Source organism: Rhinolophus ferrumequinum, chromosome 10, assembly GCF_004115265.2.
Source record: "Rhinolophus ferrumequinum isolate MPI-CBG mRhiFer1 chromosome 10, mRhiFer1_v1.p, whole genome shotgun sequence".
Classification (NCBI taxonomy): Eukaryota; Metazoa; Chordata; class Mammalia; order Chiroptera; family Rhinolophidae; genus Rhinolophus; species Rhinolophus ferrumequinum.
The window spans coordinates 53,150,785-53,165,814 of NC_046293.1; the positions used below are offsets into that span (position 1 = coordinate 53,150,785).

General features: G+C 51.0%; 1 protein-coding gene across 2 annotated transcripts; it reads left to right on the top strand.

Moving 5' to 3' along the window:
* The first annotated feature begins 12,421 nt into the window (after positions 1-12,421).
* MFSD5 (major facilitator superfamily domain containing 5) lies at positions 12,422-14,801 on the top strand. 2 transcript variants are annotated; one of them, XM_033118670.1, is made up of 2 exons: positions 12,422-12,604; positions 13,187-14,801. In XM_033118670.1, the coding sequence occupies exon 2, from the start codon at positions 13,205-13,207 to the stop codon at positions 14,555-14,557; it is 1,353 nt and encodes a 450-aa protein (XP_032974561.1). In that variant the 5' UTR covers positions 12,422-12,604; positions 13,187-13,204; the 3' UTR covers positions 14,558-14,801. The 2 variants fall into 2 exon arrangements, with proteins under 2 accessions (XP_032974561.1, XP_032974562.1); XM_033118671.1 differs by lacking the exon at positions 12,422-12,604 and adding an exon at positions 12,695-12,818.
* The last annotated feature ends 229 nt before the right edge of the window (positions 14,802-15,030 follow it).

A 15,030-nucleotide genomic window follows, 5' to 3' on the forward strand; every position in this document is an offset into this window, starting at 1 on the left:
AGACCTGGGCTCAAACATCTCCTCCCTTTCACCCTGCCTTGAGTAAGCTCCGGGAGTTCGGGCACCTGGGTTCCTGGCTGCCAATGTTATCCTCACCTTTAGGCTTGGATCTGGAGGAGGAAAAGCTGGGGAGGAGGGCGAGAGGAACTGTGCTGGGAGTGGGAGGAGCCTCGGGCTGGGTGTGAGGGAGAAAGCCTAAGCTGAGGGTGTGTGTCTGTGCCTTAACCAGCGCCTGCCTGCCTGCCTGGAAGATGCACCACGAATGTGGTTGACTCGTGTGTGTGTGTGTGTGTGTGTGTGTTTGCGCGCGCACACATGCTTGCTCAGCCAGAGTCAGTGTCAGCGTCTGACAGGGACATTCTCTGACTTCATCCTGACCACCATATACTCTCTCAGTCCGAGAGTGGGAACCCAGGGGATCAGTCTCCATTCTACTGAAGACAGAGCAAGAGAAAAGAAAGGGTCTGAACTCCAAGCTCTGTGCATGGACCCGAGGCACTCCCACAGGGATTAGAAGTGGAAGTGAGAAAGTGGAGAAGGAGAACAGTAGCAGGGGCTGGCTAGGCTGGAGAAACGCACCCAAAGGACCTTTCTGGCAACAATCCCTGAGTGGCCAGCAATAGGGACAGGGACTCCTGGTCACGTCACATTTTCCAAACTGGAATTACTTGGCTCTGTCCTCACTGCCACCCTGGGGGCCAGGTGTCCTCCCTCCTGGGAAAGGCCACTTTTGGTAGCCAGAGTCAGAGGAAGGAGAGGAAGAAAGAAGGGGCATGCTGCGGCTATCTCTAGAGAACAGGAGACATCAATGGAGGTGCTGACAGGCCCTCCCTTTCACTCTGGGGCCGGGAAGAGCTGGGAATAGATACTCCAGGGTCCCGTCCCCAGGTGGCCTAGCTGCTGTTGACTTTGCTCGGTTACCCTGGGAGCAGCTCTCAGCAGTGTGGGAGGGGCAGGTGTCAGGGAGTTGGACCCAGGCGTCCATGCTGGGGTGGGATGGCACCCCGCCTGTGGTAGGGATCTTGCCAGGAGGCTGCAAAGTTAACCCCTCCTGCTCTGGGAGTGGTGGCTGTAGGGTGGGCCCAGCTGTGGTTGGTGAATGTGGCCCTGATACCCCCCTGCTCCCCCCACCCCTGGCACATCTGTACTTGGTATATAGTGAATGAGGCTCCTGTCCTCAAGGACCAGGCGATGGCACCACTCCCTCCAGGGCCCTTGGCTGGGCATCCTGACACAGAACCAGGCGCCACCCCCATGACGCTTTCCCTGCTGGGTCTCTCCTCTCTGGACTCTTCCCCTTCTTTTTCTTAGAGGGGCTCAGGGGTGGGTCCCTAGGCCAAGAGCTCTGAGATTGTGCAATTGGGGTAGCAGATGGAGACAGGGAAGCTAAAACAGGGGACAAAGCACTTGGAGTAGCCTGGAAAGAGAGAACAGGTCTGGAATTCCATCTGTCTTTGCCCTCCTCTTTGTCCTGGTTTGTCTGTCTGTCTGCCCCCGTCGTTGTCGTCGGTGGGTGTTTGAACATCCACCCGTCTTGGTAACTGTGGCTCCGCCCTTCTGGTAGCCTCCTCCGTCCCCAGCCAGGGACAGCAGCCAGGGGGCGATGCCCAGGAAGAACCGCCCTATACCAGCCCCGCCCCTCAGGGTCGCCACGCCTCCCCACGACCCAGTGATTGGGGTCTGTCTGGCGGCTGTAGCAGTTCCGAAGTCAAACTAAAGAGCTAAAACAGGACTGGGGAACAAGGAAGAGGGATATTCGGAGGGATTCAGATTCTTCTTCTCTCCATCTTGCAATGGAGCCAGTCTTCTATCCAGGGATTCCAGGAGGAAACTTGGGAAGAGGGCCTCCCATCCTGAAAACGGGTGGAGAGAGCTCCCTTCATTTCTCTTTCTCGAGTCATCCCTATTTCTAGGCTTTGCTCTGTTTGCGATGGCTCCACTTGGTCACCCTGTCAACTTAGAGAAATGGTATGGTAGGGGCCCTAGGACCAGACTTCCTTTGCTCCCCTCATCACAAAGACCAGAAGGAGAGCTCCTGAGAGGGAAAGGATCCAGAATCTGTCCCGCCTGCCTTGACTTTGTTATATTGCCCCACCCCAAATTTTCACCCTCACCCTCTCCACACCAGCATCAGGACACTGAACAAGTAATTTTCCCATGCCCAGTGTGGAACTGGAGGGGATGACCTATGCCATGCTCAGAGGTGGCTAGCAGATGTCTGCAGGAGGTTAGAGGAGCTCTGTTACAACCCCCAAGGACATCATTAAGGCACGGAAGTGCCATTGGGGCTTGGAGACCAGGGCACCCGGGGAGAATGTGATGAAAACATGTTTTGTACAACACGTGTCTTCTCCTTTCCCTCCCTCCCCTCCTTTCCCACCTCCTTCCCTAGGCCTGCTCTGTGCCAAGGCTGGTGCCTGCCGTGCCCGGGGTACTTGCTCAATTCCACCCCTTATACCAGGCTTATTCTGCTGCTTGCCAGTTTGCTGACTCTCTTGGTGAATGAGTTTGTGTGTGGAAGGTCCTTACCAGCCTGTGTTGCCCAGATCCTGACATAGAACAAGGCCTTGATTTTGAAACACAAGATTTTAGAACTAGCATAAACAATGCTAGGAATTTCTTCCCTAAACATGCACCTTTCATGAATTCAACAAATCTTTATTAAGCATCCACTATATGCCAAGCACTGTGCTGGGCCTGGGGAATACCCAGGTATGGTTCCTGTCCTTGCAGGCCCGGAGTCTGGGGGAGGAGTCAGATGTTAACCAATAATCCACAAAATTGCCAGTGATAACCACTGTGGAAAAGTGTAAGGTACGATAAAAATGGGTAGTTGCAGGATATCCCCCCAGCCAAGGAGAGCAAGAAAGGCTTCTGGGAAAGAGTGAGGGGGAGAGAGAAGGGAGGGCAGCAGAAGAGTATGTGTGAAGGCCCTGGAATCAAGGTCCTGGCTCCCAGCCACCCTGCTCCCCCAGAAAAAGGAGGGACCCTCTATTCCTGCTCCCCACCTAGCCTTGGATATGCTACAAAGGAGGGATGGTAAGCACCTCCTACTGCCCAAAGCAGGACCGTGCAACACCTAGGAAACTTGCCCTGAAATGATTCCACCCCTCCCTTCATCTACTCCTCCAGAAAGGGAAACAGAGGCAAATATAGAGAAGAGGAATCCATAGGTTTAGGTCTGAGATTATACACGGAAAACAGGGCCCCATGTTTTTGGCATAGCCCTCAAAGTGAGGGATGCTTGCATTTGCCCAGTTGGAGTCTCAGCAGAGGCTCCTCCGAGCTGTTCTACCATGCACTCACCCCCCCTCAGATCCAGCCCTGACCTGTCCTGCTCCTGGAACTAGATCGTGTCTGTCTGCCTCCACGGTTGCCTAGAGTGTATCTGAGGTGAGAGATCCAGGTGTCTGCTAGTCACCATGTGGGTGGGTGCAGCAGTCTTTTTTGTACAAAACCTCCACTCAGGGCTTAGGGGGTTATCTCTCCTCTGTCCGCTGGGGGGCTTCCAGTTCCTCCTGTCCAGGTCCCAAGGTTTCAAGGTTCTTCCTTTCTGAAGAAAAGGAATTAAGGACCCGTTGGAGGAGGGAGCAGACTTCTTTGTGACTACACCTCCTCTGGAGCTGGCAAAGAGGTCATGGGACCAATGGGGCTAAGTTCCAGCCCTGCTCTGACCCACTTTCCTCCCTGTGCCCACATCCCCTGGGGCCAGGGTATTGGGTGGGGCCGCCCTGGCACTTGTGTACCCACACCCGGGACTTCCCCTGGATGGAAACTCCCAGACCCTGCTGTCTTACCTCCCTTGCCAACTCCCACTAACTGCCTGGATCTGTTCAGCTTCAGTTGGATCTTTCTGTCTACAGCTCTTGACCAGACTACATCTCAGCCTTAGTTAGCCGCAAGGGGCCCTGAGGATGTGGGCCCACACTCTGGGATGGTCTTTGATCTCTGATTGCCCCTTCTAGCGGACTCCTTTGAAGAGATGTGGGGCTGGGGGGGGGGGGTTGGGCAGCTATCCTTTGCTGAGTACCCAAATGTTCCAGGCATTGTGTTAGGCATGTACATTATTCACTTAATCCCCACAGCAGTCCAGAGAAGTAGCAGTTATCACCTGCATTTCACAGAAGAGGGAGCTGAGAACCAGAGAGGTTAAGCAACTTGACCAATATCACACAGCTAGGAAGTGGCAGAGCTAAGATGGGAACCCACGTGTTGGTGATACTGAGCTCTATTCATCACAGCAGGCTTCCTCCTCTTCTTTAGCGGGCCACCTCTCTGTGGGATGAGAGCCTTGGGGGAATTCAACTCAATCCAGTTCAGCAAATAGTTATTGAGCATCTACTAAATACCAGACAATGACAGGTGCCAGAAATACAGGGAAGGTTTCTGTCCTCGAGGTCTGGTAGGAAAGATGTATGAACTAGGAATATCTAACTTCAACATAATGATTTGAATGAGGCAGCATGGAGCAGAAAAGAAGTGGTACTTTAATTTTCTCTTTCTGAAAGAGTATATAAACATATTATGAACAGTGTACAGAATAAATTGGAATAAAACAAATACCTATTCAACTGCTACCCAGGTCAAGAAAAAGTATTTCTTACATCCTAGAAGCTCCCATGTATCCCTTTCATAATTCCATCCCTCCCCTAGGAAGGAACCACCATCCTGACTTTTGTGGTTATTATTTCCCAGTTTTTCTTTATAGTTTTAGCACCTACATATGCATCCCCAAATAATATTGCTTAACATTGCCTGTTTTTGAGGTTATATACATGAAATGATACTGTATTAATAACTCTTTTGTGTCTTACTTATTTTGTTTGTGAGATTTATCCACGTTGTTGCATATAACTGTCTTTTTCATTGTTGCATAATATTCAGTTACATGAATATACCACAGTTTATTTTTTTACTCTACTGTTGGTGGATGTTTGAGTTGTTTTCAGTTTGGGCTCTCATTATGCTGCTAAGAACATTCTTGTACAGGTTTCCCAGTACACACATGTAAGAGATTTGCGAGGCTATAAAACTAAGCGTCAAAATGTATGTGCAGGAGATTTCAACTTTATCAGATAAGGCCAAACTGTTTTCCAGAATGGTTGTACCAATTCCACAGGAAGCAAAACATTCCAACCAGAGGCAGGCGTAGAACCAAGAAGCCCCATACACTTTCTTGCCTAAAACCTTCTGTGGTTTTCCCTTTTTCTTGGAATAAGTTCCAAGTCCCTCCTGTGGGTCCCAAGGCCTCTGCCTTGCTCTCTACCTCTGCCATTATCATTCCTCTTTGCTCTTTGTACTTGCTGTTCCCCCTCTCTGGAATGTTCTTCCACTAGATATCTACATGACTCACCCCCTCACTTTCTTCAGGGCTTTGCCAAAAGGTTACTTCTCAGTGGCACTTTCCCTGGTAACTGAATTTTAGATTTCAACCTCCTTGATTTAAGCTCCTTATTCCCTTCGCAGCTTTATTTCTCTCCACAGCTCAGTCACCTGGGTTCTATTCAGCTTCCAGCAGCTTTCCCCTGGTCTGCCAGGGCTTGACAGACTGTATCTCCCCTCAAAACCCTTAATGGCTGTCCTACCTGACTGTAGTGGGGCTTTGATGGATCCACTTTACTAAGGCACTTTTTCTCACATTGCCCGGTTTTTCTTATTGCCATTTGCATGCTCTGAAATAAGCTAATGTATTTGTTTGTTTACCTCTTTGATTGTGGTCCCCATCCACACCACCTGTCACGCGGGGTGTCCGGCGGGGTCTCTGGTCCCGTTCCCCACACAAGAACGCAGGATATGGCTAGGCCAAAAAGGAACACCCACGGAGCCATAGGTAGGGAAGTCATACCACTATGGTCTCACTGGGTTTACACGACGTGCGACCTGCTGTCCGCTTTGCTGCCAACCGACCGACTCTCCTCCACTCTCCTCCACTCTCCTTCAGTCTCCTCCTCTCTCCTCCTCTCTCCTCGACTTCCCTCCATAGCCGCAGCAGTTATATTAGTAGTGGCCAATGACTCAATGGCTACAGCTGACGGCCAACCAGCCACAGCTGATGGCCATTTACTACCTGAGCCAGCACCTTTCCACATGAGGCCGAGAGCCTGGAAACTGCTTTCTGGGGCTCTGTCCCCACACTACCCCTCACTTTTGTCGGAGCTCCATAAGAGAGGAAACTTAGCTGTCTCGTCCAGGCTGGTTGTCAGTCTCCCACAGGCAGCTGGGCATCCCCACCCCCACACCTGGGACTTGCCCTGTCTGGAAACACCCAGAACCCAGACATCCTCCCTCAGCTGCCAGCTCCCACCAGTATCCCTGGCTCAGTCTCCGAGCACTGCTGCGGCTGCTTCCCTAAGTCCCAGCTGGGGGCTGCTGGGGAGCATAAAGCAGCCATTCTGGTCATCAGGGCTGGAGAGTGAAGGGCTGGGTCCTTACCCAAGCAGGTGTCAGGTGCCTGAAGCCCAAGGAATACTTTTTGATTGAATAAAAGGTAAGACTTCAGAGACTATAGGACCTCGCCAGGTGGAGAAAAGAGAAAAGGCACTCCAAACAGAAGGAACAGAGTGAACAAAGGACTGAAGGCATGAAAGTGCACGTCATATTTGAAGAACGTGTTCTGGTCTGGTGCAGTTGGAGGGTTTTCAGTGGAGAGGAGGGTGGCCGAGGGAGTACTGCCGGGCAGGCCCGCAAGAGGAGGGCTGGATGGGGAGGCCTGAACTCTCTGAAGGCTCAGCAAGGCTCAGCAGTGTCTTAGGTTTAATCCTGCCGAACACTCCGCCCCTTTGACTCCCCCCTTGCCCTCCCCTTCACCCAACCCCCAGCCTGGCTGCTCCTGCGGCTTAATGGACTTCTCTCTGGGCTTACGTTTGGGGCCTCGGAACAAGAAGGCCACCCACCAACAGCCTCCTGCACCCTCTGGGCACGGCCCACCAGCTGCCTCTCCTTGCCTGTCCTGTTCCCCCTCTGCCTGTGCTTGCCCCTGCCCTGGCTGCCCCCCTCCCACCTGCTCCTCCACTGCCTATCCCTCTAACTCAGCTACCTGCCCCTCCTGTCCCAGTTTCCCTGGCCCACCCTGCACCTGCTCCTGCCCTCCCTATCCTGCCTCTCCTCCCTTGACTTGTCCTCACAGCTCCTGTGTCCTGTGCTCTGGTCCATATTTGACCTGCTGTCACCCCTCTCCTTGCTCCATTTACACTTGCTCCAAGGGTCAAGCTGCCTGTGGGAGCTCCTGCTTGGGCTACAGTGACAGCTGCAGCTGCAGGCGAGGGCCTGTCTGGGGACCTCCAACCTCCACTGGCCATTGCAGCTGCTGTTTCAGGGGACAACGCACCTCTCAGGGACGCTGTCTGATAGTCTAGGTAGGCTGCCCCCCGCCCCCCCAGGGATCATCTATTCTGGAGCACTTCTGTAGCTGCCTTCTCAGGCAGGAGGCAGAAGCTCTGGGTGGAGTGAGAGGGTTAACCTGGACCCCTCCCCCAGGCAGGTAAAGGCAGCAGGCTGCTGAGAGCCATACCCCCACCCCCCAAACCCCCCCCCCCATCCTCCTCAGTCCTGGGGGTGAGAGCTGGCATCTACTTTGAAGTTACTTTCTGGGTATGTTCCTGCTGGTTCCAGAACCTCCTCTTCTGCAACTTCTGGAATGGAAACTGTTCTTCTCAGAGCCTCCTCCATGGCCCCTGAAGGTGAGCAAGTTGGCCATTTTCCCCCTCTAGTCAGCCTCCCCTGGAGACCCTTCTTGGCTCTACTCCTTTGCGATTCACATATAGATAAGATAGATTCTTCCTCTAGAGGTGGCAGGGGAATCCTTTGTCCAGGGGCCATTTCTTGCCCCTTGGACCTCTGGCCATATCCTGACTGACCCAAGAGTCTCTGGAGCCTTTACCGCTCATCTTGAGTCAGGCACAGATGGTCGGTCAGTGGCTCTTGTACCAGAAAAGGAGGCTGAGCAGAGGGTTTCTGGTTCCTCCCTCCCCTTGGATGTCATGGCATCTTACACGGTCATTTGCTTCTAGGAACCTGGTGCTTTCTGCCTGGATGTCTTGTCTTTCAAACCTCTGAGTGCTTGCCCAGCTTTATGACCTCAGTCTTCCAGGATTAATCCCATCTGTGACATCTACGCTTATCGGGCATGGGGATGAGGGAAGCTGGGAACATGACTCAGCTGCCGGTGCTCCCATCCACACATAGCTAGTCATACATCCCCTGCCCCTGGCGGCGGAACTGGGAGTTTGGAGAAGCCACCATGAGGAAGCTGGAAGTGAGAGACCCAGGTATTTGCCCAGGACTGGATCCTAAGCTGAGAGTACCTGAGCACCCCCTCCACATTTCTCAAGTTCTTTGACACTAGTCTTTCTCAGCCTTCTCTGTCCCAGCCTTCTTCTCTGGGACCCTTTCTTTGGTATTTATTGATTTATCTATCTATCTATCTATTTATTTATCTATTTATTTATTTATTGTATTATAATAGGTCCTCATGTTCTTTCTTTTTTATCTCTTTATCTTTCAGTTTGTCTTTTCTTCATCTTTCTGTGACACTCTCTCCATTTCTGTTTCCTTCTTTCTCTGTCACCTCTGTCACAAGGCATTCTGCCTTCACCTAAGTTGTGTCTTGACATCTGTTTCCCCCACTCTCTGCCCCTCTAATTCTCCCTTCCTCTATTTCCCCTTCTAATTTAAATTTTACTAAACATATATGTCTTTTTCTTCCTCCTTCCGTCTCAGTTGATGTCTTCATGTCTATTTCTTCCTTGGTATTTTCATCCATCTCATATCTATGCTTTTCTGTCCTATTCTGCTTCTGGGTGCATTTCATTCATGATCTCTCATTTCTGTTCCCTTTCTGTGTATCTCTCTTCCTAGCATCTGTGTCTAGCTGTTTTTTCACTTCCTCTCTCTCTTTCTCTCTCTCTCTTTCTCTCCCCTGCAGCTGCCTGCATACTAGGCCTGTCTCATGACCATCCCATTTCTGTCCAAGGACACCAAGTCCTCTAATATCTGTCTGTCCCCCCCATACCCCATGTCTTGGAGTGAGCAAGGGCTGGACACAGCTACCAGAATAGTCCCTCCTTTACCCACCCACTGTCCAGGCCATCCATCCCAAACTTTTTGAAAAACAATGCTTCTCCCAACTTCTTATTCTGAAAATTAGCAATTAGAAAAAAATGAATTAAGCATGTATTCTGCCTCTCCTATGTAAACTATATTTCACGGTAGCCACATAGCTGTAGGTGGTAGAGAAAACCTCTTATTTACAGAAGAATTCCAGCTAATATTGAAGGAATATGGAATAAGAAAAATTACCATTTTGCAACCTTTAATGCAATAATTGATCAAAGTATCTTCAGTGGATGAAACCAAGGATGATGGTTGATGGAGAACTTTATAATGGAAGAATCAAGCTGTTACCACCTGGACCCTTGATGAATCTTAGCATCATTAAAAGCAGCACAACCACAGCGTGTACCTCTTGATGTGAGGGCCTCAGATCACAGTCTGAGGGGTTCAGCTCCACCTATGAAGGACTCTTGCCAAACAAAAACACTGAACGTGATACTAATCAAAACTCTAAAGTTAACCTCCATTTACTAGGCAATACCGGGGGGTGGAAGAACAAATTCAATGACACAACAAGGAAGTCAGAAGACACATCAAGAATGTGGGACATTCTGAAGGAAATCTGACTGCATTTTTTCAACTAGTCAATGGCTGGGGGGAAAAGGTGAGAGGGGACATAAAAAGACAACTACAACATGGAACAGGAGGACCTTGTTTGGTTCCTGATTTGTAAAACCCAAATGTTAAAAAGGATATTTTCAGACAGTTGGGGACAGTTAATGATGGCGTAGGTATTTACTATGCCAAGGAATCAGTGTTGATTTTGTTAGATGTAAAAATGACTTTGTTAGATGTAAAATTAAGAAAAAAGTCCTTATTTTCTAGAGATGCATACTGACTTATGGAGTGAAGTGACATATGTAATTTTAAATATTTTGGCAATAAAAAAGGACAGAAAAAAAGGAGTAGAGGGAACAAAGTGACAAAATGAATATTGCTGAATTAAGTATATAGAGGTTCACAGAACTATGCTCTCTACCTTTGCGTATGTTTGAACATGTTTATAATAAAAGTTTTAAATAATGCTCCTTTGGTAAGCATACTTCCTAGGAACTCCCAGAGCATCTTCCCCACCTACCCTGAAAGCCAAGAATTCCTCTGTGTTACTCCCCACACACAGACCCCAGCCCTCCCTGTCCTCTACTAGAAGCATGTCCCAGAGATGGATTGCACTCACAGGCTGTCCTTTATCTTCTCCAGTCCTCTGCTGGCACATTCCCCACATTTAGGTACTTTCCCAGCGTGCCTTACAGCTCTGAGGGGCCAGTGGGACCTTAAAGAGAAAACATATTTTGAATAGGTCCTAAAATAAACAAAAATAATCCAAAATAATGTAACCTTCCTTTAAGTTTCTCTCTATCAGGTGCTTCTGAACAAAATGCAACTCAATAATGAGAGAAAATTGGCCTCCGTCCTGAAAAACAGAAGGCAAGAAATGTAAGGCCATTCTGTCCCACTCCCTGCTTTCATTCAGAATGACCTCCATTCCCAAAGAAAAAAACCACCAAGAACTGAGAGACTGGGAGTCATGAGTTCAGGGGCTTCAGCCCAGGACTGGGATGGAGGGCATTTGGGTCAGCAATGCCCTCACTCACTGAATGAATGACCTTGGGGAAATCATGATTTTTTGAGTTTTAGTGTTTCTAGATGAGTACATGGGAACCACTGACCCTTTCTACTTTCTAGAAGTTTGCCCGTTAGGGATGAAGGCACTTTGGAGCTTGGATATAAATCTCAGCTGTTTCCTTTATCATAAGAAAGTATTTTTCTAGATGTAATCCCAGAAACTCCTGCCCCCCGCCACTTTAATATAAAGAAAACCAACATTTACTAATTACCTGTGCAGCCAGGTGAAGTCATTTATGCTTTTCGGAAACCACATGAGCATGGAATTGGAAAGATCTGGGTCCCAGTTCTGACTCTGGACATGTTACCTAATCTTCCCAATTCTAGGGGATAATAATAGTACCTACCTTATGGGTTTTTGTGACAGTTAAATGAGATAATTCACCTATAGTTGTTGGCCCAGGATTTCTTAAAATAGAGCTTAGGCATATAATAACTGTTTGATAAGTGTTAACAGCTAATATGGGCCAGTGCTTTTTAGAGTAATTTACATGGATTAATTTACTCATTTACTTATTTATCAAATATTTATTGATTTTTTTTATGCACCGGTAACTGTTTAAATACTAGAAATACAAGTGAACAAAATATCAATATCTATAGGGAGAAGAGATAGTAAACAAGTAAAATATATAGTATGCCAGATGGTGTTAAATGCTATGGAGAAAACGCAGCAAAGGAGAATAGAGAATTGGAAGGAAAGCAGGTCGATTACCGTGGAAGAGGTAGCGTTGTTGCTATTTTAAACAGGATGGCCAAGGAAGGCCTCTCTGATGAGGTGACATTTGAACAGAGAACTAGAGGTGCTGAGGAGGGGAACCATGTGGATGTCTGGGAGAACCAGAATTTTACAGGGCACAGTGTGCAAAGGCCCTGGTGGTAACCAGTATAGATGGAGCAGGAGTAGGAGGGAGAATGGTAGATGAGGTCAGGGAAGTAGCAGAGAACAGAGCACAGAGGGGTTTGTTAGCCATTAAGAAGATTTTGGCTTTTATGCTTAGTGAGATGGGAAGACATTGGAGGGTTTCAAAGCAATCATATTAAGGCTGGAGAGAAGTTAAATAACTTTTCCAAGGTAATACAGTTCGTAAGTGGCAGAAAGTGGGCGTTCAGCTCCATGGCTGAAGTTCTTAACCCTATGCTGCCGCTGAACTTTAGCCTTTTTATTTGAGCACTGCTCTCCTATGACTTCAGACGAAGAAATTGGGACACTGAGAAGTTATGTGGCTTGCCGGAGGCCAGACAGCTGGTAAGTGACAGGGTTGGGATTTGAGCCTTTGTCTGCAGCCGAGTCCACGTCCTTTACACCACACTGCCTCCCTCAGGTGTCAGGGCCTTACTGACTTCTGGCCTGGAGGGCACTACAGTGGGAGAGGGGAGAACAGAGGAGCCCCTCTCGGCTTAGGGCAGCGGTATTCCCTGGGAAGCTCCAACGCCGCGCTCTGCGTGACTGTGGGCATCTTCCCGGGCACAGCCGCGCTCTCTAACCCACAACACGGAGGAAGAGAGAGAAAATGGGCCTTTATTTCGGGGTGGCCCCGAAGGTATCCCGAGCCTCAGGAGCTGGTGTCACGGGAGGCAGCGGACGTGGCCAGACCCAGAACAGCAAACCTTGCTCGCCTCTAGTACTCCACAAGCAGGCGTCCGGAGTCCCGCCAGAAGGCAAAGAGGGGCGGGGCTTGAGTGCCGCGCCCCCGTCACGTGACAGGACCATCATGGCGGCGGCCGGAGGCCTACCCGGTTCCCGGAAGCAGGCTGTGAGGGGCGGGCGCGCTGCTGGAACAGGAGCCGGAGCCGGAGAGGCTAGGGCGGCCGGGCGGCCTGGAGCCGGACGTGTCCGGAGCGTCCCCGCAGACCGGGGCAGCAGGTGACACAGGGTCTGGGCGAGGCGCGAGCGGGTGTGGTGGCTCTGGACCGGGGCTAGGGGGCGCAGGGGGGTGACCGTGACCTGGAGGATGGGGAATCTTAGATGCACGCGCGTGACCCTGAAGCAACTTGAGAGGCCCGCGCAGGGGGGAGGGATGCCCGGGACAGATGACGAGACTTTGAGGGCGAAATGAGCTCCCCAGAGAGGATGAAAGGTAATAGAAGGAAGTATGCAGAAGCTGTTGTGGAAGAGGGCAGCAGCCCCTTAACTTGCGGGGCTGGGATTACTGAAGGGACTCCCTCTTTGATATGCCAGGCAAGGGTGGGGCGAAGGCATAGTCTTCTCCGCTCTCCTCTTACCCCTCCCTGCCCCACAGTGTCCTAAGAGACCGCTCTGGCGGGCCACTCCTCCCACCCACCCAACTGGTCCCTCCGGTCTGAGCTCAGAGGGAGTGGAGGTGAGGGGTGGGAAAGAGCATTTGGCAGGGGGGTAGGGTGGAGCTGCCGTCTGCTTAGACACCCAGCCCCTTGACAGTGCTGCCTGGGCAATGGATGTGACTCCGAAACCCCCTTCTTTCCCCAGGTCGTCCGGGGGCCCGCCATGCTGGTGACTGCCTACCTTGTTTTTGTGGTCCTCCTGGCCTCCTGCCTGGGGTTGGAGCTGTCAAGATGCCGGGCTAAGCCCCCTGGAAGGGCCTGCAGCAATCCCTCCTTCCTTCGATTTCAACTGGACTTCTATCAGGTCTATTTCCTGGCCCTGGCAGCTGACTGGCTTCAGGCCCCCTACCTCTATAAACTCTATCAGCATTACCACTTCCTGGAGGGTCAAATTGCCATCCTCTATGTCTGTGGCCTTGCCTCCACAGTCCTCTTTGGACTGGTGGCCTCCTCCCTTGTGGATTGGCTGGGTCGCAAGAAGTCTTGTGTCCTCTTCTCCCTCACTTACTCTCTGTGTTGCTTAACCAAACTATCTCTGGACTACTTTGTGTTGCTGGTGGGCCGAGCACTTGGTGGGTTGTCCACCGCCCTGCTCTTCTCCGCCTTCGAGGCCTGGTACATCCATGAGCACGTGGAGCGGCATGACTTCCCTGCTGAGTGGATCCCAGCTACCTTTGCCCGAGCTGCCTTCTGGAACCATGTGCTAGCTGTAGTGGCAGGTGTGGCAGCTGAGGCTGTGGCCTGCTGGATGGGGCTGGGGCCTGTAGCGCCCTTTGTGGCCGCTATCCCTCTCTTGGCTCTTGCTGGGGCCTTGGCCCTTCACAACTGGGGAGAGAACTATGATCGGCAGCGTGCCTTCTCAAGGACCTGTGCTGGGGGCCTGCGCTGCCTCCTGTCGGACCGCCGTGTGCTGCTGCTTGGTACCATACAGGCCCTGTTTGAGAGTGTCATCTTCATCTTTGTCTTCCTCTGGACACCTGTGCTGGACCCACATGGGGCCCCACTGGGCATCATCTTCTCCAGCTTCATGGCTGCCAGCCTGCTCGGCTCTTCCTTATACCGCATCGCTACCTCCAAGAGGTACCACCTTCAGCCTATGCACCTACTCTCCCTTGCTGTCCTCATCGTCGTCTTCTCCCTCTTCATGTTGACTTTCTCCACCAGCCCCGGCCAGGAGAGTCCAGTGGAGTCCTTCATAGCCTTCCTACTTATCGAATTGGCCTGTGGGCTGTACTTTCCTAGCATGAGCTTCCTGCGGAGAAAGGTGATCCCTGAGACAGAGCAAGCTGGTGTACTCAACTGGTTCCGGGTACCCCTGCACTTACTGGCCTGCCTGGGGCTCCTAGTCCTCCATGACAGTGATCGCAAAACAGGCACTCGGAACATGTTCAGCATCTGCTCTGCTGTCATGGTGATGGCTCTGCTGGCAGTGGTGGGGCTCTTCACCGTGGTAAGGCACGATGCTGAACTGCAAGTGCCCTCACCCTCTGGGGAGCCTTATGCCCCTGAGCTCTAACCCTGTTCCCGGACAAGAGGGCTGGGACAGACTCTTGAATCCCACCTCTCCATGGTTGTACAGATCTCTCTGTGACTGACTTTGTGACTATCTGGCCCCTCAGCCTGTCCTGGGGGCCCCTCTTGCCAGTGCTTTGTGTTGGGGAGCACATGGGGGTGATGGCCTGGAAAGAAGATGCCAAAAGTTGCCTCTGTGTTACTCCCTTTCCCCTTTCCACTTAAAAATAAATACTTTTAACTGGTCATTGATTTGATTTACTCATCCTCACCTGTACCCACCTTAGTAGTTTCTGGTGTGTGGGCAGCTGGAGGTTTTAATGGTAGAGGTGGGGTTACTAACAGAAGGTTTGTATTTCTAGGCTTTCTAAGACTGTCTCCAACTTAAAGTGAGAGCTGTGGCATTGCCTCTCAGCAGAAATGGATGGGCAATGCCTGAGGCTCCTAGGTCCTCCATATCCTGTTACCCTGGGAACA

Excerpts from the sequence above, each read along its gene's own strand:
- MFSD5 (XM_033118670.1), top strand. The coding sequence starts at position 13,205 with ATGCTGGTGACTGCCTACCTTGTTTTTGTGGTCCTCCTGGCCTCCTGC.